This window comes from Henckelia pumila, unplaced genomic scaffold, assembly GCF_033568475.1.
Source record: "Henckelia pumila isolate YLH828 unplaced genomic scaffold, ASM3356847v2 CTG_525:::fragment_3, whole genome shotgun sequence".
In the NCBI taxonomy this organism is placed as follows: Eukaryota; Viridiplantae; Streptophyta; class Magnoliopsida; order Lamiales; family Gesneriaceae; genus Henckelia; species Henckelia pumila.
In genome coordinates, this window is record NW_027331857.1 from 4,872,713 (window position 1) to 4,896,718 (window position 24,006).

The following is a 24,006-nucleotide window of genomic DNA, read 5'->3' on the forward strand; positions in this document are numbered from 1 at the left end:
AAATTTGCACCAAAATTGCTAATTGTTTGGGCGCCCAAAATACTAACCTATTCACTCAAATTAATTAAGTTGTTACACCTAAATGAGTCGGTTAATGCTAATAATTTATGAACAAACGCTTTAATATAAATATTGTATACCCAAACATGTATAATAAGTATCAATAAATTCGTTTCAATTCTATTCACAAAACCTTATTTTTGGTATCAAATTTGAAACAATTAGTACTTAAATATCATATTTATAATGTTTTGTACCGATTTTTACTCGTTAAAAGATATATAAGCTTACGAAGTACATAAATTTTTTTGTGAATAAGTGAGTGAGAATATATTTTTTTGGGTTTGAGAATTGAAGAACCATTCACCCAAAAAAATTTCCTTGGTTATTTTTTTAAAATATAATAATAATAATAATAATTATAATTAATTAACTGAATTTAATTTCCATTTGTATTGTACCCTCCCAAAACCTGTCACCATACGACACACCTGAAACAAGAAAAGAAAAATGAATTTAAAAAAAGAAAAAGAAAAATCAGAGTAGAAGCAGACTGTAGCAGTTGGCGCACGTTAAAATACAGGCACCCCACTGGCTCATTTTAGCACGCGCCCATGAACAACTGTACCTGTGTCCACGCTCCCCTCCACTTCTCCTTTTCTCTCAAGTCTCGCTCTATCTCTATTTTCCCAATAGGGTTAGGGTTGTCTTCGTATTCTCTCCATAATCCGCCGTATAAGTATTCTCTCCGCATCAAAAATTTGTCTTGGTTTAATTTTTCTCCCCCAATGCTTATCACCGGCCTGGGGTTTTCGCGACGTCTTGCGAGGACCAGAGCACATGGACTCAAAGACCAAGTATACATATGCGAATCTCTTTAATCTTGAGGTATATTTTCATGTGAAAAGATTATTATTTTCCCTCAATTGTGAGTCCTGCCGGGTGAATGCAGATGGGCTTCAGATTAATTTATCTGAATTTTGTTACTTTTGTGTTTTTTACTTTGATGCTGTTCGTTTTCATATGGACTATTGTATCTTAATGTGTTGTATATTATTGTTCGAAATTTGAGTATTGTGCGAATTTTGTGTTTGGTAGCCTTTGATGAACTTTCAACTGCCAAAGCAAGACGAGGATTCTGATTGTTTTGAAAGCAGTAGTCAGGATGAGAGCCAAGGTAACCAAGGTAACAACTTTCCTGTACTTAGAGATATTCTTTTGTTGGTTTATATATTATTTTGTTATCTCCAACTCTGTTACCCTTTGTGAGTTGAAAGAGAGCTTTTACGTATCTCTTCCACGATTTAGTGACGCATGTGAACTTGCATGAAGAATGATGGTTCTTCGGTTATTTTGAAGAACATGGGAATTTGAATTCATGGATTGGGCAAATAAGTGGCATTCAGTGATTGTCATTTTCTTTCTCTATATCCACAGGCGAAGCAATAGGGGGGCATTCTAATGGTATAATGTCAGATAGGAGATCGAGGAAGAAAAAGAGGCTGAGTGTGTATGGTAGTGAAGAGGAAGAGGCTGGTAATTATAGTCCCTATATCTCAGAGGAACGGTATCGAACAATGCTAGGAGATCATATTCAAAAGTACAGAAGGAGAGTGAACAACTCTTCTCAAAGTCCAGCGTCTGCTAAAACTGGGACACCAGTGATGAAAAGTGGTATTGGGCTAAAAGAGCAGAAAACAACTGGTGATAACAGAGTAGGGCCACACAAGCTTGAACCAGCTTCGGATTTTCTCAATATCGGTTCCCAAAAGTTGGGAAATTATTTAGAATCTGATATTGGGCTGCAATATGGTGCTGCCAGGTTTGCTTGTGTCCTTTTATTTAATTATTCTCATTTGATTATCTTCTATCAATGCGTTTTATATTTGATTGAATTGTTTTTGTTTATGAAGATACACTAACATTTGAATTTTATTGTCTCCGTTGACAATGTTAGTGTGAACTGATAGTCTGATATGATTTAAATATGTGCTATATCTATTTGTATAAGTTCCAGGTACAATGTACTGAGATGATTGGTTGGTCATTCAGTGAGATGTTTAGACCTTTTGACTTTGATTGGGCTGTTAAGTCAATCTTTGACCATGTTGACAAAGTAGCATTATACTATTTAAGTGCATAGTGAGGCTGTGTCATGTGGGTCAGAATTACACTATAAATGTACTGCATATCTCACTCCCAGGCCCATTAAATCAAAGGCATATGCTAGCAAAATTCTACACAATGACCACCATTAATAATTTCTCCTACATCCTGTTCAATCCTTATGGCTATCCAAAATCGAGAGGAGTCCATAGTACTTTCTACAAACTTTAGAAAATCTCACATGGACCGGAAAATCTTTGTAGGAGAGATTTAGTACAAGAATGGTCATGCTATTACTCCTGAGGTGTCTAGGTGGCTCCCCCTCTTATAGTGCTCTGTTCTGAATAACTCCTAAAACTTTCACAGTATTGGCGCCCAAGTGCTGATCTTTTTTTACACCTGTAACTGAAATTTGCATAATGGTTTCTATTGGTAACTGTTTCATATTCCCTCCGACTTGGAAAAGGTTGGTGGAAGAGTTCATTTCATTATATCGTATTCGATTTCAAACAGGCATCAATGATCAATCTGCCCCACAGTGTTATAGGATATGTTTCCAGCAATACTGGAAAAAACAAAGAGCAGAGAAGCTTCAAATCACTCCATGATAGCATTATAAGATGTTAGAAGATATGTGTAGGCTACTAGGCTTCTTAATCACATAAAGAATTGTAAAAATAAGTTAACTTTGTTCTTTTACCTTTTTTGGAAACCGGTATTTGCATGAAGAAGATGAAAACATAATTCATATCAGGAGGTGGAAATGCATGATAGGTATAATCATTTATCTGAGTGTTGATAGATTGCAATAACGAGAAGTTCTATTTGAACAAAAGAAGTTTAAAATAAATGATTTATCTTGATGTAATATTTTTCAGTACCTGCAAGGTAGAAGTCAAGTAGTATATTTGAAATGTTGTAACCACTAACCATTGATTAAAGAGTCGACAGCATGTGTTATGAGATTTTTTGAGTAATTTTTATTGAACCTGAACTTGGGTAGAATCTTATTCGTTGGTATAAATTACAGAACAAATCTTGAACCTTCTTTCTTGGATATCGGGGATGGAATCACTTACAGAATCCCTCTACCATATGAAAAGCTTTCGTCATCATTGAACTTGCCAAGCATGTCAGACATCCAAGTTGAGGAGTTTTACCTGAAGGGGACTCTTGATTTGGGATCATTGGCTGCAATGATGGCTTCGGATAACAGGTTTCGGCAAAGAAGTAGGGCAGGGATGGGCGACTGCAAGCCCCAGTATGAATCTCTTCAGGCAAAATTGAAAGCCCAGTTAGGTCATAACTCAGCTGAAAATTTTTGTCTAACAATAAGTGAAGCAGCATTGCAGTCAAATGGTATCCCAGAGGGGGCTGCTGGAGGAATCCGAAGGTCAATTTTGTCTGATGGTGGTGTGTTGCAGGTTTTTTATGTGAAGGTTTTGGAAAGAGGAGATACATACGAGGTCAGAAAATTTTCTATTTCTAGCCTTATGGCACAGTGAATGTATGTGAATGATGTTAACAATATTGGTGTGATGATCTCCAGATCATTGAACGTAGTTTACCCAGAAGGCCTAAGATGAAGAAAGACCCTTCTGTTATAGAGAGGGAGGAGATTGAGAAGACTGTAAAATATTGGGTTAGCATGGTGAGGAAAGACATTCCCAAACATCATAGGAATTTCACTAGCTTCCACCGAAAGCAACTGACGGATGCAAAACGATTCTCAGAATCCTGTCAGAGAGAGGTACATGCTGCTAGATAGCTTTCTGCGTGTATTTTTTCATTATTATTTATATTCCTTGTCATTTTGCTGTGGCAAATGTTTATGCCACTTTTTAGTGCTCCAGTTTTGCTCCACAGCTTCAGTATTTTTTCTTTTCAGGTTAAAATGAAGGTCAGCAGATCCTTGAAATTGATGAGGGGTGCCGCACTCAGAACTCGAAAACTGGCAAGAGACATGCTATTGTTCTGGAAGAGAGTTGACAAGGAGATGGTAAGTATCTTAGTGGTTTTGTTCACCTTTTGGAATCATGGTCCACAGGTTTCCTTACACATATGACTCTCGCAGATGATAGATCTACCACCTGTTAAGTTCTATCAATGGCAGTAACTTTTCAAAAATTTCTTATCTGTGGTTTGTTAGTCTCGTGATACCTACTTAATCAGAAAAATGCTTATCTTTGTGATATTCTTTATTGAGGTGGAAGTGAGGAAACGAGAGGAAAGAGAAGCTGCAGAAGCATTGAAGCGAGAACAGGAACTTCGAGAAGCAAAGAGGCAACAACAGAGGCTCAATTTTCTACTGTCACAAACTGAACTTTACAGCCATTTCATGCAGAATAAGACTTCTCAAACCTCTGAAGCATTTACAGCAGGTGATGAAAATTCTAATGATCAAGAAATGCTGTTGGGTTCTTCTGGAGCTCTGCCTGGGGATGAAGATGATCTTGAAGATGCTAAACTGAGAAATGAAGCTCTGAAAGCAGCTCATGATGCAGTTTCAAAGCAGAAACAGATGACAAATGCATTTGATACCGAATGCTTGAAGCTACGGCAGGCCATAGAAATAGACGCCTCTATGCAAGATGCGTCAGTTGCTGAATCGAGCAACATTGATTTATTGAACCCGTGAGTCGCTTTTTTCCTCTCTACAAATTCTCTGGACCTGCTCTCCCACCTTTAACATGTGTCGATATTGAAGACTATGTACTGATGGTCTTTTGATTACAAATCTACTCATTTGTGATGCTTTCAGATCAACCATGCCTGTGGCATCGACAGTGCAGACACCTGAGTTATTCAAGGGTTCTCTTAAAGAGTATCAGCTGAAAGGCCTTCAGTGGCTTGTAAATTGCTATGAGCAGGTAACTAGAGACTCCTAATTTTGCCCCCTTTTAAGAAGTCTGCCCAATTTTTGCTCCAAGGTCGACTAAGGTGACCATTTTTCCAGGGCTTAAATGGTATTCTTGCTGATGAAATGGGCCTGGGGAAGACAATTCAAGCCATGGCATTCTTGGCTCATTTAGCTGAGGTAATTAATCAATGTTCTTTTTTTTCCTTTTTCCTTTTGGTTCTGGCTGTTGGTCCTGGTTTCGAATTTATCAGTTTTTGGAGCAGGAAAAAAATATATGGGGGCCTTTTCTGGTTGTTGCTCCTGCTTCAGTTCTGAATAACTGGGCTGATGAAATCAGCCGCTTCTGCCCTGATCTGAAGACTCTTCCATATTGGGGTGGCCTTCAAGACCGTACAGTACTTAGGAAGAACATTAACCCAAAACGTCTTTACCGAAGGTGATTTTTCATTCTAAGCCTTTCTATTTTATCCAGTTGCTATTCTCGTTCACTATGTATCAGATGATACTTTAGCTATTCACAGTATCTGTGACGTTGATTTAACATGTTTTGATCAAATTTATTTTGTATCCCGTATACTTTATATGTGACCATGATTGAGATGGGTATTTGGTATACCGACTTGAAATGTGTGTTAAGTGATGGAATTCCAAAATAATTTTTGAAGTGGGAGAGATCAGTTGATTTAATGGTAATTACTGGACTTAAAATTTTCCATGAATGTCTAATTATAATGCCTAGATCCACATGCGACCACATTTTTTTTTAATAAGAAACACAAATATTATTAAAATAATAAAGGAGTTACAAATATAGGTGGACCAGTGGTCCACAAAAACTCTCAGGACTCTCTAGTATTAAGCTAACTCAAAATCAATCTCCAATCCCTATACAAATCTAAGATTGAGAAGGATTGGAAATCTGTTAAGATGTGTAACCAAGCTGCAACTCTCAGCTTTAGCTTATCCCAAATTTCCCCAGTTGAAACTTCCTCGTCTTCAAATATCCTTCTGTTTCTTTCCAACCAAACAATCCAGCAAACGCAATGAATTATGACTGCCCAGATATAAATGAAGATGATTTCTGGGGTACTAGCATCTTCACTAAGTGCATGGTACAGTAGATAGTGCTCAACCTGTATATTCTCATGAACTCTGGAGTGGGGGATAATTTGTCGAATTGCACAGCAAATTAATCAAAGACATGCAGTGTCTGCGAAACTAGGTAGAAGTAATTAACTCTGGAAAGGGCTAAAAGACTGGAATGGTGATATGCCAGATATTCATATGTACTATGATGTAGCTTCTCTAGGGACGGGTGCCTTCCAATGATGCTTTCTTTTACATATTTCGACAGTGCACTGTTTACTGCATATATTGCCCCATTAAATGCAAATGTCTTCACGTTGATCTAGTAATTGTAGAATGTTGCACATCCACTCTTCAGATATTTCAAATACATGGAATTAATTTTGTTTTAAGAATAAAATTATTATCATCTCAAATAAGTTGTCAAAATTAAGCTAATTTAGTGTAGCATCTGATGCGGAAAAGGAGGAGTTCTGTAGTTTCATGTTTTTTCGGTCTTCACAATTGCTTTGATCTTTATACATTTTTGAACTCTCGCCCTTCGTCTGTATGAGGCAATTCCTCGAATTTCTGTAATGTTGTAGTATGCAGAATGCAGTACATGAACTTTTTTTAATGAAATTTTCATTAACTTCTTAGGAATGCTGGATTTCACATTCTAATTACCAGTTACCAACTGCTAGTTTCTGATGAGAAATACTTTCGGCGTGTCAAGTGGCAATATATGGTGTTGGATGAAGCCCAGGCAATAAAAAGTTCAAACAGGTTTGACCATTTACATTTATGAATTTCTTTGGGCACAGATAAATATAACTTGAAGTACATAAATATCAAATGTTATTGATTTTTTGCCCAGTGGATTTCTACTTTTTTTGTGCTGGCTTGTAGAAGAATGTATTCTGATGTGAAACAAAATTCTTCATTTTTATGTGGGGTGTGGTTAAATTTTCAATTAATTTTTTGTTGAAATGATGCTTGGTTTTGAAAGCAGAATTGATGTGCTTGAAATGACATCGGGTTTACTATAACCATAATGTGTATGCAAAAATAGAATGATTGGAGTGTAGTAATGGGGTTCAAATGGTTAAATTATATTGAATTGGTTTTGTTTTTTTTGAATTGTTTCAAAATAAAACTTGCATTTCATTTTTGCCTTCATTATTGCTCGTCGCTCAAGGCCCAGAACCTTATCCGCAATGCAGAGTACTCAGCCCTGCCCTAAAACTTGTTAGATATGTTCATTAGAAAGCTTATATGCAAGCTTCGAATCCTCAAAAATCATTTGCTAACCGGAACTTTTGTTGATTGAAATTCGAATCAACACCAGGTCCTGGCTATCCAAAAATGGCAGACTTGACCAGGGTATCTCCAGTTTGGGGATATGGAAAATCAGGGAATAACTTTACAATGCAGTGGTGTTATTTCTTTTTTAACTTGTCTACCCTATTGTTGCGGTAACCATGATCCGCTCTTTAAAACGCTAATTTGATGGCTTCTTGAGCTACTTTTGTTCCTTCCTTAACCTGATTAATGATGATTGGTTTTATGAATCTTGTTTGTGAAAGCATCATCAATTGTTTGCATAGATATATTTAATTGATTATATTGTCTCTTATATTTTATAACAGCATAAGATGGAAGACATTGCTGAGTTTCAATTGTCGTAATCGACTGCTTCTAACTGGCACTCCAATACAAAACAATATGGCTGAACTGTGGGCTCTGCTACATTTTATTATGCCAACCCTATTTGATAGCCATGAACAATTCAATGAGTGGTTCTCAAAAGGGTATGTTTCTCTGTTTAGGTGCCAATATCTTTGAACATTAAATATTATTTAAACACTATTTTCATTACAAACAGAATTGAGAGTCATGCAGAGCATGGAGGTACATTAAATGAGCACCAGCTCAATCGTTTGGTGAGTACTTCAAATCTCTTGTTGTAGCTCATCAAATGTAATCTTTGAGCAATTGCTGGATTTTTAACTTTTTACTTTAGTGTATTTATGTTGCATCAACTACAAATTGTTGACCATGCTCAACTTCGGGTGGATAATGTAATTACCACTTAATGCAACTATACTTGATGCTACTAAGCTTTACTTGATTAATGCAACTATACTTGATGCTACTAAGCTTTACTTGACATCAAGCTCAACTTTCTCCTCAGCTTATTATCTCACTTATTTCCATGTAAAGCTCTGGTTTGTAAAAGAGGGTTGTTTTGTTACTTGAGGTGATCTAAATTGGAAAAAGTTGAGGTGTTTTGGACTCATGTGTTCTTGCATTCTGAATTTTGTTGGCCTCCCCTTCGCCTCACCCAAAATTTTTTGAAAACAGCATGCAATTCTGAAGCCTTTCATGCTGCGGAGGGTTAAGAAAGATGTGATCTCTGAGTTGTCTGGGAAAACGGAAATCACAGTGCACTGTAAATTAAGTTCTCGTCAGCAAGCTTTTTATCAGGCTATAAAGAATAAGATATCCCTGGCTGAGTTGTTTGATGGAAATCGTGGACATCTCAATGAGAAAAAGCTTATGAATTTGATGAATATTGTTATCCAGCTGAGGAAGGTAAACTTTTGTTTATCCTGTTGTATAATGTTACTTTTGAGGACTTGAGGCACACTCTTATTAAATACATGGTACTCATTTGAACTAAAGTTAGCTTGCCTTGTTTGTACCCTCAAATAAATACTCACGCACCTTCTATATTTATTCATTATATTTATATTGATGAAAAAATTGAAAGTCAATTACCTTTTCTAGAAATGGGGATGTCACTTGTGTACTTCCTGAAAATGGAATCAGAGAATTTAAACATGGATGAGGGGAATAACATTTGAGTCCTTTTGGATATTTATTAATATTACCTATTTGAGTTCAGAGTGTTGCTTTTGATAATGGTACTGTCCAGGTATGCAATCATCCGGAGTTGTTTGAGAGAAACGAGGGAAGCATATATTTCCATTTTGGAGAGATACCAAATTTTCTTCTTCCTCCTCCCTTTGGAGAATTGGAAGACATTTGTTATTCCGGTGGTAGAAATCCCATTGTATATGAGGTAATTTTAGAAGTTTGTTGTATGTTACTAATTTTCATTGTAAGGAACACCATTGTGCTGTACCCATTTTCCAAGTTTTCTCCCATTTTCTATGAGCATGTTTTTTTATGATTGGAAAAGCACACATATAGATCCATGATCAGGTTTAGCCAATAGGGCTAATTTTAATGAAGCAGCCCCTAGGCCCTACGTGATATAACTCGTACGCTCTCTCATTTATCGACTTCGGATTTCAAACATCAATTACTTGATCATATTATAAACATATTTTATTTTAGATGCCGAAGCTCGTGTACCAAGAAGTTGTCCGTGATTCCAAAGGGTTGAGCAGAGTGCTAGTTGATAAACTTTTTAACATATTTTCTCCAGAAAATATATGTCGATCAACACTGCAGCCGGATTACAGTTCGGACGATACCTCTTTACAAAGTGGAACTTTTGGATTTTCCCATCTCATTGATTTGTCGCCAGCGGAAGTTTCATTCTTGGCAATGGGGTCATTTATGGAGAGATTACTGTTTTCTGTCATGAGATCGGATCGTGAATGTTTGAATGGATTATTGGACATGTTGATGGAAGATGAAGATTATAGTGACTATACTCACATTGGCAAGGAAAAGGTGAGAGCTGTCACACGGATGTTGCTGGTTCCATCTAAATCAGAGACGAATTCTCTAAGAAGGAAATTTTCAACCGGTGCTGGGGATACTCCTTTCGAGGCTCTAATAACATCTCATGAGGACAGGCTTCTATATGATATTAAACTTTTGCATTCAGTATACTCTTTCATTCCCAGGACTAGAGCACCTCCAGTAAGAACTAATGCGCATTTGACCCATTTGTATCGTTCTTAACTAATGATGAATCTGTGAGTGTTGAAGTTTAACTTGAAATTTAACGTTTACTATCAGATAAATGCCCACTGTTCCGATCGAAACTTTGCATATATGATGGCTGAAGAGTGGCATCATCCGTGGCTTAAAAGATTGTTGACTGGGTTTGCTCGAACATCCGACTTTAATGGTCCAAGAAAGCCAGGAAGTTCTCACCAATTAATACAAGAGATTGATGCTGAATTACCTGTTTCACAACCTGCTCTTCAGCTTACTTACAAGATATTTGGGTCTTGTCCGCCCATGCAACCGTTTGACCCCGCAAAGATGCTTACAGTTTGTGCTCCTCAATGCACTCGTGTCCTTATTCATGGTTCTATAACCTTTGATTGTCTTTAAAGTTTCATTGCCATGTCTTCAGGACTCTGGGAAGCTTCAAACACTTGATGTGCTGCTGAAACGCTTGCGTGCTGAAAACCATCGTGTGCTCCTCTTTGCTCAAATGACGAAAATGTTGAACATACTTGAGGTAAGTGGAACTAATTCTCACTGAGGATGATTTCACTTGTTATAAAAATTGTCGGTTTTTTATTTTTATTTTTTATGATGTTTCCATATGACAAAGGTACATCACTAAATTGTGGTTTTTTGTTCTCTATAAATGTGTCGTAGGAATACTCTTTCCTGTCTTATTGGCCTGGTAAGATTGTCCCCTCATTAGTCAACCTTTTTTACACAATTAAACAATACCCCGGTTGATTAGATCTGTGAATGTACAAAGTTACAAACTTAGCCCAGAACTTTATGAATAACCATAATTACCCTTGAATGAGGTAGGCATTCAGCATGTTATCGCTGTTATCATTATTGATTTAAAAAACTGTTCTAAAAGCTATTATTATATCTAAATTAAGTGTATGGAAATTAGAAAATTCGTAGGAAGTGTGTATGTTACAAATGCCCCACGTCAAATATTAAAACTAATAAAGAGTAGCCCATATGTCCATGAGGTTATACTACTCATTAGGCAAGCTTTTTGGGATGGAATATCTTTTGGGTTTATAAGTAAATGGGAAAAAGTTTGAATTCACAGAATCAAGAGAATGTGGTTGGAATAATTATCTGCATATATAATTAGCAAAATACCTACAAATATTTTCCAAACATTTAGTTTTTATCTATTGAAATTTATGCTTTAATTTACGTCTTTTGGGAGGAACTAATATTGTCATTTTCTTTAAAAAATACGAGTAAAGTTACCATAAAATCTTGTCTTCCAGAACGTGGGCTTGCATTTTAGTATAAAAATTTGAACCATGATTGCGTCTGACTGTCTGATTTCAGTTAGTATTAGCCTTTGAATAACCAATCAGTTTTAGAAAAGGACCACTCACCACTTGTTGGAAAAACTTTTGAATGATCAAGATGACTTACTGGCCATTGTGAATATTCTTTTGGCAGTTGATTTTCAAATTAATTTTAATTTATCTGTAGAATTCTCTTACTTACACATGGTGCCTGCTTTGCAGGATTACATGAACTATAGAAAATATAGGTACCTTAGACTTGATGGATCTTCCACAATAATGGATCGTCGAGACATGGTCAACGACTTCCAGCATCGGTATTTTCTCAGTTGTCCTGGTTTTATTTCATCCGTAAATATTTTTTTTTTCTGAAATTACCACAATACACGATCTGTACGCTGCAGGAACGACATATTTGTGTTCTTGCTGAGCACAAGGGCTGGTGGGCTTGGAATCAATTTGACCGCTGCTGATACTGTCATATTTTATGAAAGTGATTGGAATCCAACGTTGGATTTACAAGCAATGGACAGAGCTCACCGTCTGGGTCAAACTAAGGATGTCAGTTCATTTTTTATTTTACTTACCGTTTGAAATAATTAGAATCAATCATTCTAAAAAAAACCATAGAATTCTAATCTTATTTTTGGTCAGCTTTTTATCTTTCTTGCATCATTTGTTTTCTTGGAATGATCTTTCATTAAAGCAATCGGATATCTTCATTTTAAAGTATTATGGTTTTAGTTTATTTTATGGTTGTGTTTTCCTAAGCATTGAATATAAGCACACATTAATATTATGGCAGCTGGCATCCATCTCCAAGGAAGCATGATTTATTCGCATTTGATGAAATCATGTATATTTTCCTGACAAATGTTTAGAAGTATGAGATGAGTTTTAATTTCTCAAAATCTTCACAATTATGTATTACTCTTTTCACCTCTCTTCATGTATCACTGTTCTCAAAATTGGCCTTTTGATTTTTCTATCAATGTTTCTAAATTTTCATCATTTGTTTTCATCATGTAGGTCTCTGTTTATCGCTTAATATGTAAAGAAACAGTTGAGGAAAAAATTTTGCAGAGAGCTAGTCAGAAAAGCACCGTGCAGCAGCTTGTCATGACGGGTGGCCATGTTCAGGGTGATCTTTTGGCTCCTGAAGATGTTGTATCATTGTTAATAGATGATGCTCAACTCGAACAAAAATTAAAAGAAGTTTCGCAACAGGTGGGAAATAACTCCTTGAAATAGCTCAAGCTTAAATTCAGAAGCACTTGCGATGATATTGAATTACTAATGCTTTATTCTGTTACCAGGCTAAAGATAGGCAAAAAAAGAAAGGTGGAACAAAGGGGATACGAGTTGATGCCGAAGGAGGTGGTGCATCTATTGAGGATTTTACAAACCCTGGATATGGTAGTGAATCTGAGCTTCCTGAACCCGATAAACCAAAACCTACCAACAAAAAGGTGACATTCGACATCATTTTGAATCTTTGATTGCAATTTGTAAATTTCCAGTTTTCTAAGTTACCGTTTATGTGGGTAAGTTTCGTTACTGGTTTTCTTGATCTCTTAAGATATGCAAGAATGGGTCAGATTTGATTAATTTCAGCTTGTGTTCTGTATATTTGCTTAATTCCTAGTTGTATATGCAGAGAAAAGCTGCAACGGGCAAGCAGGTGGAGCAAAAATCAAGGCCACAAAAGAGTTCTAAGATTGTGACCTCATCGTCTCCGAACTCAATGATAATGGACTATGAACACGATGTTCTGATGCAAAACAGCGACAGCCTGCAGCAGGAAAGACCAAAGAGGTTGAAAAGACCGACTAAGAGCTTAAATGAAACCATTGAGCCTGCATTTACAGCTATCCCTCCTGTATTTCAAGACCAGAATCAAATCGCACCAGTTCCCTGAACCTGTACAGCAGATACTCCGATCTAAACTTCCTAGTTTTGTATATTGAACACTGGCTGCTGAAGAAGGTTACCGGACCAATGTACAGTAGACAAGAGTCGAAGTTGAGCTTCCCCCTTGCATTTTTGGTGGTAGGAATGAAGGTAATTGAGGGAAATTGAATGTATTAATTGTGTTATTTTGTTAGGATGTTACAAGCAGATATCTGGAGATAATGTAGAAATATAGTTCTAGTGTATAGAAGGAAAATAGTTACTATTTACCAACTCATATTTGACGTGTAAAAAAAAAATTTCATGGGATGAATCGAATGGAGCATTCTGCTCAAATTTGAGCATGACATGAAATCTACAAGGTTAAATTTTCTTTCGCCTCGACATGGTAGACTTAGCGACCGGTAATTGAATTATGAGTATACGGAAATATTATCTTCCTTGGTCTCCACAAGTCAACTCCGAAAATGATCATTTATCTTGTGATGAATACTTTGCGATGTACTTCATCTTCAAAAAACTAGTCGTCGTGCAACTAAATACGTATTATAATCTAATTATACCAAATGTAATTTCTAGCCTCCTAACATATCATTTATCAATCCAACAGTAGAGACTAGTAGCAGTAAGTGGTCATAATTTTTTTTTTCTTTTCTTTTGCATATAAGATGATAAAGATTACTTGCGTCTACAGATAGTTTGATTCTTTTTATTACAGATGACAATAATACTTCTTTCCTATTCGCAATAATTACTTTCCGTTGTTGATATGAATGATGAATGATTCGAGCTCGAGTCGAGAAACACCGCCTTCCTCGGTCGACTGTCGCATGGCAGCACCCAACTTCTCAGCTCTCTTCCTTATCTCATCCCCGTCTTCTGATGCCATCAACGTCTTCACGACATTCGCAATAGCCTGAGCCCTCACCACTTCTCCACTTGGATCCCATTCCTTCACAACAATCCCCAGTTTCAGTATCTCAGTTACGAGGAAGGCATTTCTTGGTTGGTCTGAGTGCATAGGCCATGCTGCTATCGGCACACCCATTGTAACACTTTCAATGCACGAATTCCAGCCGCAATGGCTCATGAATCCACCTGTTGCCTGATGAGCAAGAATTTCCGGCTGTGGCGCCCAATCTCGCACCACAATTCCAACCCCTTCCACCCTCTCTTCGAACCCTTTTGGCAACTCTGCTCGCCTCGCTTCTCCAGCAAATATGTCTGCTTTATCCGCATCTCTTAGAACCCAGATAAACTTCTGTCTGCTTTGTTCTAATCCCAAAGCTAGCTCTTTTATCTCTTCATCCGTAAGAGAAGTTGTAGTCCCGAATGATACATAGATGACAGAATTCGGCTCCTGTTGATCCAGCCACTGCAAACATTTTGGTGGGCTGTCACTTGAAGCTAATTTGGGTGGGATTATTGGTCCAATGGCCCAGCTTTTTCGATCACCAACAATCTCTTTATTCGCCAAAAGATCCAAATACGGCCCTTCCATCAATCTTGAGGAGTTGTATATATCTCCAGCTCTATACTTCAAATACTCAGATTGTAGAGCTAAAAATTCAACGACCTCATTCGATGCACACCCTTCAAAAGGTGGCATCTCTTTCGGAAGCTCCAACGGGAACCGTTTCCCTATTCTTTCAAAGGTATGAGTTGCCTTAGTAAAGACAGAGAAACAGTTAAAAACAAAGGACTCTGCATTTGGTATGGAGGCAACATCCTGGACTACTGAAGCCATCATAGGGTCGTGTATGATAACAATCTTCTTATATTTCTTGGCGAGTTCTTGCAGGAACTCGAAAACCGGCTGTCGTTGGCTCAGCGACGCGTCCCAGGCCGGTTGGAGCTGCCCGGGGAACTTGCGGGAAGAATCAGGATTCGGAGAAGGAGATTCAAAACTTGGAATTGGGATGTCATGGAAATGGATCTTGGATAAATCTTGGGGACTTAATCCATTGGCACGAACTCTGGCCTGGCGATTGTGTACGGATGATCCGATGTAGTGTACTTGAAGCCCATTTCTGGACAGCAAGCAAGAGAGTTGCATGAGTTGATTGAGATGCCCTTGAGCTGGAAATGGCACCATTACCACTGCAACTTCATGAGCTGCTGCATCGTTTTGATCGAGCAAGCTTCCCATTTTCGATTGATTCGATGAAGTTAGTTTCTTGCCTGGAAATGAAATGTTTTCTGTGAGTTGTGTGGGATATTGGCTGGGAACTCATATTATATAGAACTCATATTGCGGGTCCATAATTAATGTTTCTATCTAACTTATTTTATACAAAAAAAAAAAAAAAAATTTGGCAGCATTTTTGAAATATTTGTACGTGATATTAATCCAATGTCATAAACTTCACATTAAACTAAATATATAGAAGGAAAAAAATGGAATTTTGCTATACTTTGGTACCATATATGCAATTAATTGTTTGTTTCTTTGATACACATACGCATACATGTGTCTCGTGCACCTTCCATTGAAATAATCAATGACAAGTTACTGCACACCTTGGATTTTTCTTTAAATTCCTGGCGAAGCTGATTATGATCACGTGACCACAATGCATGGTTTCAGACTATTATCAGTATTTCTTGTTGATATATATATATACTGTAATTGAACATGAAAATATAGTGGAATCTCGAATTCGAAAAGTGGTTGAGCGAAAAGTGTTTAATTTAATGAGCAATATTCATTAGTAATTTAGTATAAGCCCCACGGGACCAAAATAAAATTGAACCCTTGAAGATAATGCAAACGTATTACTGTTGTGCCAGTATCTCACCAACCTCCAATTACATGCATAAATTTGACATTTTGCGACTTAATTAAAAGATGAAAAGCAAGTGATATTCCACTACTGTAACTAAAACATCTTTTCACGGATGATTAGAATAGCAAAACATGTTAAAGAAATTACGTAAAGTATAAGCATAAGCAGACAAATATTGGTATCTATATATGGCCAGCAAGAACCCCATTTTTCCACGTGCTAACCTTAGTTGTCGAGCCCAAGCTAAGTAAGAGTGTCCTTTGTAAATAAATATGGACTTATTAATTTCGGACTTTGGGGTCATGTGGCACGTAAGGGGACTCTAGCCTAGTCTAGACTTGAAACTCAGAAATTTTGAATTTGATAATTTTTTTTTATGTAACACAATTAATATAGGATCATATATGACGAAATAATCATGACTCAATTACAATTCTTGGGAGAAGACTCAATATACTATTCAATATGGGAGCCTTTTTGTCAAAAAAATAAAATAAAATTTGGGAGCATCGACCAACCCACAATTCCATATATATTACCTAATGTTTTGATTGTATCGGTAATTAAACCGGTCTATCTTAAAATAATTATCCAATTGGTCGTATCGTTTTAACCGGAAGGTCGGACAGAAAAACAATTTATATAATTTAATATGATGAATAATATATTTTAAATTTTTTAAAACCTAAAAAATGTATAAAAATATATTTATCATAGTTTGGACACTAAATAAATATATAAATATATTAAAAATATCAATTAATTATATATATTTTTAAAAATAAAATTAATTAATTAAAAAATATAAGATTATTAAATAAAATTTTAACAAAATGCAAATTCCAAATAATCATATATATAATAAAATTTTAAATTTTAAATTTTAAAAATAAAAAATTATTTTTCCAAAAAATTAAAAAATTTAGCCGGTTCAGGTTCTTGATAGGTTTTGATCGATTCTAACCGATGTGATCGTTAAAATAATTTTTTTGCATGTTTCATATCGGATATGTGACCAGTTCTCGGTCGAATCAACCGGTCCAGTTTAGTTTTGAAAATATTGATATTACCATTCTCAATCATATCTAGTTTACTATCCATATTTTTCCCCCTTTTTATAATCTATGCATCTTCTGTACATAAAAGAGTGAGTTGATTTATGAGTTTACAAATGTTCCCATACTGTTAATTTTTGGGTTTAATTTATATGGACATGACATGATTATATTTTCCAATACTCGAATTATTTCAGTCATTTTGTATGCGCGCGCTACCTAGCTTAAATTCCTTGGAAATTGAAATTATTAATACAATTAATTATTTTTTTTTCAAGATATATAAAAATTAATCTATATTAACTTTTTCTCGAGAAAAAAAAAATCTATCCAAACATTATTGTTGCACGAGGAACTAAAACAAATATTGACAAGAGAACATACTGTCAAATAAATAATAATCGGTCATTCGAGTAGCTTTTGGTCAAAAAAGTAACAAAACTATTACATGACTAAAACTCGAAACATGTCAATTTGCAAGACTCAAATTGCAATTTTCCTGTGAAATAAACAATTGTCATTTTCATTTATTGAATTAACTTATTTTATTTCAAATTGAATTTTTGCGACCTTCGACACGTATATATATATTTTTGGAGAAGTACATTTTTTGTTCTGTTAAAAGTAAATTTACAATTTTAGTTCTGTAACTTGCATTCTTTTTTTTTTATTTTTTTGTCATATTAACATTGAATTCGCATTTTTAGTCTTGTAACTTACATGATTTTTTTATGTTAAGTCCTGTTAACACTGAATTTACATTTTTAGTATTGTAACTTGTATTTTTTTTTATATATTTAGTCTCGTTAACACTGAATTTTTATTTTTTTGTCCTGCAACTTCCGTATATTTTTTAATTTTATTTTTAGTCATATTAAAGGTGAATTTCATTTTTAATAGTATTATTTATAGTTTTATTTATATTATGTATTTTATAAGATGATATTTAGTGTAAAAATATTTTGAATAATTTTTAGTTGATTGTTTTTTTAATTTAATTCATTTAAATTTTAAAAGTTTTAAAATATGTAAATCATAATATATTATGATTAAAAATATAAAAAAGTATGCAATTTATGGAATTAAAAATGTAAATTCTCGATAATATGACTAAAAATAAAAATATATGAAATTTACATGACAAAAAAATGAAAAATCAGTGTTAACTGGACTAAAAGTGAAAAAGAGTGCAATTTACAGGACTACAAATGTAAATTCAGTGTTAACAAGACTTAAAATGAAAATACTCATGTAAGTTAAAGGATTAAAAATGCGAATTCAATGTTAATAGGAATAAAAATAAAAAAAAAAATGAAAATTACATGACTAAAATTGCAAATTTACTTTTAACATGACCAAAAATAGAAAATGTGTAAATTAAAGGACCAAAATATAATTCTCTTTTTTTTTTTTTTTTTAGTAAACTTATAAACCATAGATTGACAACTACTTCTTAATTAAATTAGTTTTTGTGGTATTCGTCATTGCCTTCGGCCGTTACAAGATGTATTTAATTCATATATTCATTGTGAAGAAATCATAATTGTTAATATGCAACTAAAAAAAATCCCAATCACTGAACAATACAAAGCAGACACAATAGGAACGCCAATCGGCTGTGAGGTACAAACTACAAAATTTCACCAAAATATATAGAAAACCCATTATTTGGTTTAGTGATTCATATGGTCCAAAGTAAACATAAAAAACACCACATTCATTCATTCATTTTCCGGAGACCACAATTATTCAATTACTCGCAAGTATTCCTTACATGACCATCCGACACCATGCATAATATTATAACTCGAACCAGATTCATAAGCGTAACACCCGACACCTAATTACTCGATCGCTGGCTAGGCTACAAATTAATGCTTTACATGGTGATATGAGCCACAAACGAGTCGAGCTCGAGCCGAGAAGCACCGCCTTCCTCGGTCGACCGTCGCAAGGCAGCACCCAACTTCTCGGCCCTCTTCCTTATGGTTTCTCCATCTTCAGATGCCATCAATTTCTTCACAACGTTGGCGATGGTCGAAGCCTTCACCACTTCTCCACTTGGATCCCATTCCCTCACAACAATCCCCACTTTCATGATCTCAGCTATAAGGAAACCATTTCTTGGTTGGTCTGAGTGCATTGGCCATGCTGCTATTGGCACACCCATTGTAACACTTTCAATGCACGAATTCCATCCGCAATGGCTCATGAACCCACCTGTCGCCGGATGCGCGAGAATTTCCGGCTGCGGCGCCCAATCTCGCACCACAATTCCAACCCCTTCCACCCTCTCTTCGAACCCTTTTGGCAACTCTGCTCGCCTCGTTTCGCCAGTACTAAAAATGTCGCCTTTATCCGCATCTCTTAGAACCCAGATAAACTTCTGTCCGCTTTGTTCTAATCCCATTGCCAGCTCTTTTATCTCTTCATCGGAGAGAGAAGTTGTTGTTCCAAATGATACATAAATGACAGAACTTGGCCCCTGTTGATCGAGCCACTGTAAACATTTCGGTGGGATGTCATTGTCACGAGAAGGAAAATTGGTTGGTATTATGGGTCCGATGGCCCAAATTTTTCTATCACCTGCAATCTCTCTATTCGCCATAATGTCCAAGTAAGGGCTTTCAATCAATCTGGAGGAGTTGTATATATCTCCAGCTCTATACTGCAAAGACTCAGATTGCAGTGCTGCAAAATTCATGATATCATCTGATGAACATCTTTCAAAAGGTGGAAATTCTTTTGGAACCTCGAACGGGAACCGTTTCCCCATTTTTCCCAATGTATAAGCTGCAAGAGCAAAGGCTGATAAACAGTTGAAAACGTAGGATTTTGCATTGGGTATGGAGACAACATCCTGGACTACAGCAGCCATTAGAGGGTCATGTATCACTACCACCCTCTTAGATTTCTTGGCAATTCCTCGCAGGAATTCGAAAACCGGCTGTCTCTGGCTCAACGTAGCATCACAGGCCGGTTGGAGCTGCACCGGGAACTTGCTGGAAGAATCAGGATTTGGAGGAGGAGATTCAAAATATGGAATTGGGATGTCATGAAAATGGATCTTAGATAAATCCTGGGGATTTAATCCATTGACACGAACTCGGGCCTGGCGAATGTGGATGGAAGATCCGATGTAGTGTACTTGAAGCCCATAATTGGATATCAAACAAGAGAGTTGCATGAGCTGATTGAGATGCCCTTGAGATGGAAATGGCACCATTATCACTGCAACTTCATGAGCTGCTTCGTCATTTTGATCGAGCAAGCTTCCCATTTGTATGTTATCCGGAGAAAAAATTATATCTTCTGAGTTGCAGGGGATGGATACCACAGCACAGTTGACTAGAACTCAGCGTTTCAAATAAACTGACAAATACTACAAAGTTGTCTTAAAATCTTGGAAAATATCTTCAAATTATTAATTAAGATGGAAAATGTGTGAAAATGGGTGACTTGTACATTATGTTGCATGCAAAAGGTGCGGGGCATTATATATGCATTATTGTTTGTTTCTGTGGTCCTAGCGAAGCATGACCCAGCGTGCATGCCACCATTTATGGTTTAGGAATGACTCGTACGGTACTCGGTTTTTCTGATCACTCTATAATAAAACGAACATTTTTTTTAAATGTATATATTTAATTATTTATTAATTTTCCATTTTCTCAATAAAATAGTTATAAATTTACATTAAATTTCTAAACCCAAACTTAATTTTACCTTCAGTTTCTGTCAGAAAAAATATGTGTTTACACCCTCTGATTCACAAAAAATGTTTATGCATTCCCTCAACTCATATATTTTTTTTTCGGATGAAAGTCGGTACGTACAAAACATTAAAAATATGATACACATATACATATGATATTTGAGCAGCAATTGATTCAAATCTAGTACTAATATATGATTTTTGAATACTTAAACATTATACATGTATTGATATTAATGAGACGTTTTGTCTTTTTTGGACGAACATCGGTAAAAAATATTAAAAATATGATACTAATATACGATATTTGAGTATTAAATCTTTTAGATTTGATACAAATATATGATTTTTATTTGACTAAGTGTTTGTTTGATTTGGCATATTACTAATCTAGGTATAAATTATTTTATTCAGTCTCATGTTTTTTTTTTTTGCAATATGATTTATCCATCTTTCAATTATTTATCTCACATCAATCAAATCATTAATTACTTATCTTAAATCAATCAAATCATTGAATTTAAATTATTATATTACCCTTTATAAATAATATTATTCATATTTTATTAATTATTAAGAGGATAACATGGTAATTTACTATTTTTATATAAAATATAATTAATCTAATCAAACAAACTATAATCTATCAATCAAATCAAATCTTATATTAACTATCATTTCTTATTTATTTTTTATTACAATATATTACTTATCTATATATTATTTATCTTATCACTCACTCCAAACTAGGGGTGGCAAAAATCCCTGAAATCCCGACCCTTCCCGAATCCCATCTCATTCTCGTCCCGAAAAAATCTCAACCCGAAATTTTCCCGACCCGAACTTTCGGGATTTTTCCCATCCCGATTAATATCGAGAGCGGGATCGGGAATAAAACCTTATCCCGACGGGATTCCCGACACGTCCCAAAATAATATAATAATATATTTTATTAATAACTTTATTAATATAATAAGCTAAATATTATTAGTTTTCAACTCATATAACACTTAATTTTGGACTTAATTCACATAATTTTTATTGTTAAGACGATCAAAATGTAAAATCACGAAATATCATTTTACTTTTTGTGTATTTTTTTTTAAAATTAAATTAATAATTTAATTAATTAATATTTATAATTATCTAATTAGAACAAATATGTAGAACAAGACTCAAGAGATTAATTTGACAATCTATTTAACAAAATTTATTTAGTAATTGTATCCGAACATTTTATTAATAATTATCGGATACATTTTTTCTCTTAACAAAACTTTGAAACATTATCTGGAATATTTTAATATTATATGTTTTAAGTTGAATATTTATTTTTATTTATAAATATAAGTTTCTAAATAGTATATTTAATAAAATTATCACAATTTTTTTTTTATTTTTTGAACGAAATCTTGAACATGAAAAAATATTCGTGATTTTCTCTCCCTATCCGACGGGATCCCGAACATTCGGGATCCCGAATAGTCGGGTCCTGAAATGTTTCGGGTACGGGATCAGGAGAAAAAAAAAGTTTTCCGATTTTTTTCGGGACGGGAGTTGGGTAGGGGGTTTACGGGACGGGTCCGACCCTATTCCACCCCTACTCCAAACGAACCCTAAATGTTTTAGATTTGATAAAAATATATGATTTTTGATTACTCAAACATATGTTGTAAGAATGTTCAGATTTTATACTCAAAATTTTATATGTTGTATCAGATCTAAATCAGTTAGTGTTCGAATATTATATATTAATATCATATTTTCATTGTTTTGTAGTGATTTTCACTCGTGAAATGACATGTGGGTCTATGGAGTGCAAAAATATTTCTTTTAGAGCAGGGAGTGTAAATACATATTTTCTCTTACGTGAACTGAACACAATTTTGAGTTTAGGTGTAGAGATTTAAAATAAATTTAGCCAATATATAGTTATTAGATTTAATTGAATTCTAGAATTCCAAAAACAATGCATGTTAGGCCAAACCTAGTTAAATGATTTCAAAATAAGCCATATTTCTCCTCGAGCCGTTTTGTCCATCCCATAAATGAGTTTAATTTATTCATCACCTCGACGACTTGATTTTGCCATCTAAAGAACTCAAAAGATTGACTATCCTTTTCAATAATTAATTGCACAACATAAATAACTTAATTATGGCATTTTAGAGGTTTTGAACAGAACCGTACTTTATGTCAGGCCAAGGAGGTCACCGGCTCAAGGTCCCGTCCTGGAGGGTCCAAATTTTATTATTATTATTATTATTATTATTATTATTATTATTATTATTATATTATGTTGTGTTGTTGGCATATTGAGGAAAATATATATATAGCCGAATGTTAAATGAAAAATGTGATACTCGTGACCAAATTCACGATATAATAAGAAAAATATATTTATAAATTTCTTGTACCTATTAAAAAAATAAAAAATAAATATTTTTAATTCCAATGTTTTGCTAAATCTCGGTTCTGATATTATACTTATATTAAGGCTTTTCAAATAAATTTTACATTTAAAGAAACTTATTATTTTTTTGAGTAGTATTATTTTAAAAATAATGATTCATCTTAATCATCATATTAATGTGGAGTTATTAGTGTTTAAAATTTGTAACCGATTTTGTAAATTTATGTTCATTATGATATTAATTTCTTATTTTTAATTGAAAGATTTTATGTTTGTCTTGGGTATAAATTCTTGCACAAAATAAAGTCTAAACCTCATGCTTCTATTCTATAGATTTATTTATTTTTATTTACAAGAAAATAAATTAACTTGTGGGAATATATACATATATATATATATATATATATATATATAGACACACACACACACACACACATATATATATATATATATATTATTAGCCTATTTATATATATAGTTAAATTCACATTTATTAGAATTATTAGTTAGTCTTCAAGTCATAATTTAATTATATCCTAAATAGTCATTAAATTTTCCTAACTTTTCCTCTACCCACTACCTTACGTTTTTAATATTATTTAATATTGTTTGCCCTATAAAATCACCAAAACTTTCGTCCATTTTTCTACATATATTTTCGAAATTAAGGTTGCAGTTAGGGAAGATAATTGGCTAAGGAATTGGCTCGAGAATCAAGCCTAGGAATTTGGGAAGAAAGGTGCTTAAAGAAAAGTTCATTGATCTGCCAATTTTGGGAAAACAAGAGGGTGAATTTTCGAGATTTGCTTCTAACATTTTTGGTACAAGCTTCGATTATTCGTGATATTAATTTTCGCATGCAACAAATCG

At 34.6% G+C, this 24,006-nt stretch overlaps 3 protein-coding genes across 4 annotated transcripts; 1 reads left to right on the forward strand and 2 right to left on the reverse strand.

Annotated features, from left to right (window-relative positions):
* Positions 1–606: 606 nt before the first annotated feature.
* Positions 607–13,537, forward strand: LOC140873024 (chromatin-remodeling ATPase INO80). 2 transcript variants are annotated; one of them, XM_073275987.1, is made up of 23 exons: positions 607–888; positions 1,099–1,186; positions 1,438–1,822; positions 3,137–3,572; positions 3,656–3,856; positions 3,995–4,105; positions 4,313–4,740; positions 4,868–4,976; positions 5,063–5,143; positions 5,230–5,402; positions 6,692–6,817; positions 7,681–7,842; positions 7,917–7,974; positions 8,396–8,626; positions 8,970–9,116; positions 9,395–9,928; positions 10,028–10,285; positions 10,371–10,478; positions 11,479–11,573; positions 11,661–11,817; positions 12,286–12,483; positions 12,573–12,725; positions 12,914–13,537. In XM_073275987.1, exons 1-23 carry the CDS (start codon positions 841–843, stop codon positions 13,172–13,174), a joined length of 4,548 nt encoding a protein of 1,515 aa, XP_073132088.1. In that variant the 5' UTR covers positions 607–840; the 3' UTR covers positions 13,175–13,537. The 2 variants fall into 2 exon arrangements, with proteins under 2 accessions (XP_073132088.1, XP_073132089.1); XM_073275988.1 differs by having other exon boundaries at positions 1,099–1,177.
* A 311-nt stretch (positions 13,538–13,848) lies between these two features.
* On the reverse strand, positions 13,849–15,351 carry LOC140873342 (zeatin O-xylosyltransferase-like). The gene has a single exon (XM_073276437.1). It carries the CDS (start codon positions 15,314–15,316, stop codon positions 13,919–13,921), a length of 1,398 nt encoding a protein of 465 aa, XP_073132538.1. The 5' UTR covers positions 15,317–15,351; the 3' UTR covers positions 13,849–13,918.
* A 3,275-nt stretch (positions 15,352–18,626) lies between these two features.
* Positions 18,627–20,453, reverse strand: LOC140873303 (zeatin O-glucosyltransferase-like). The gene has a single exon (XM_073276396.1). It carries the CDS (start codon positions 20,286–20,288, stop codon positions 18,888–18,890), a length of 1,401 nt encoding a protein of 466 aa, XP_073132497.1. The 5' UTR covers positions 20,289–20,453; the 3' UTR covers positions 18,627–18,887.
* Between the last annotated feature and the right edge of the window lie 3,553 nt (positions 20,454–24,006).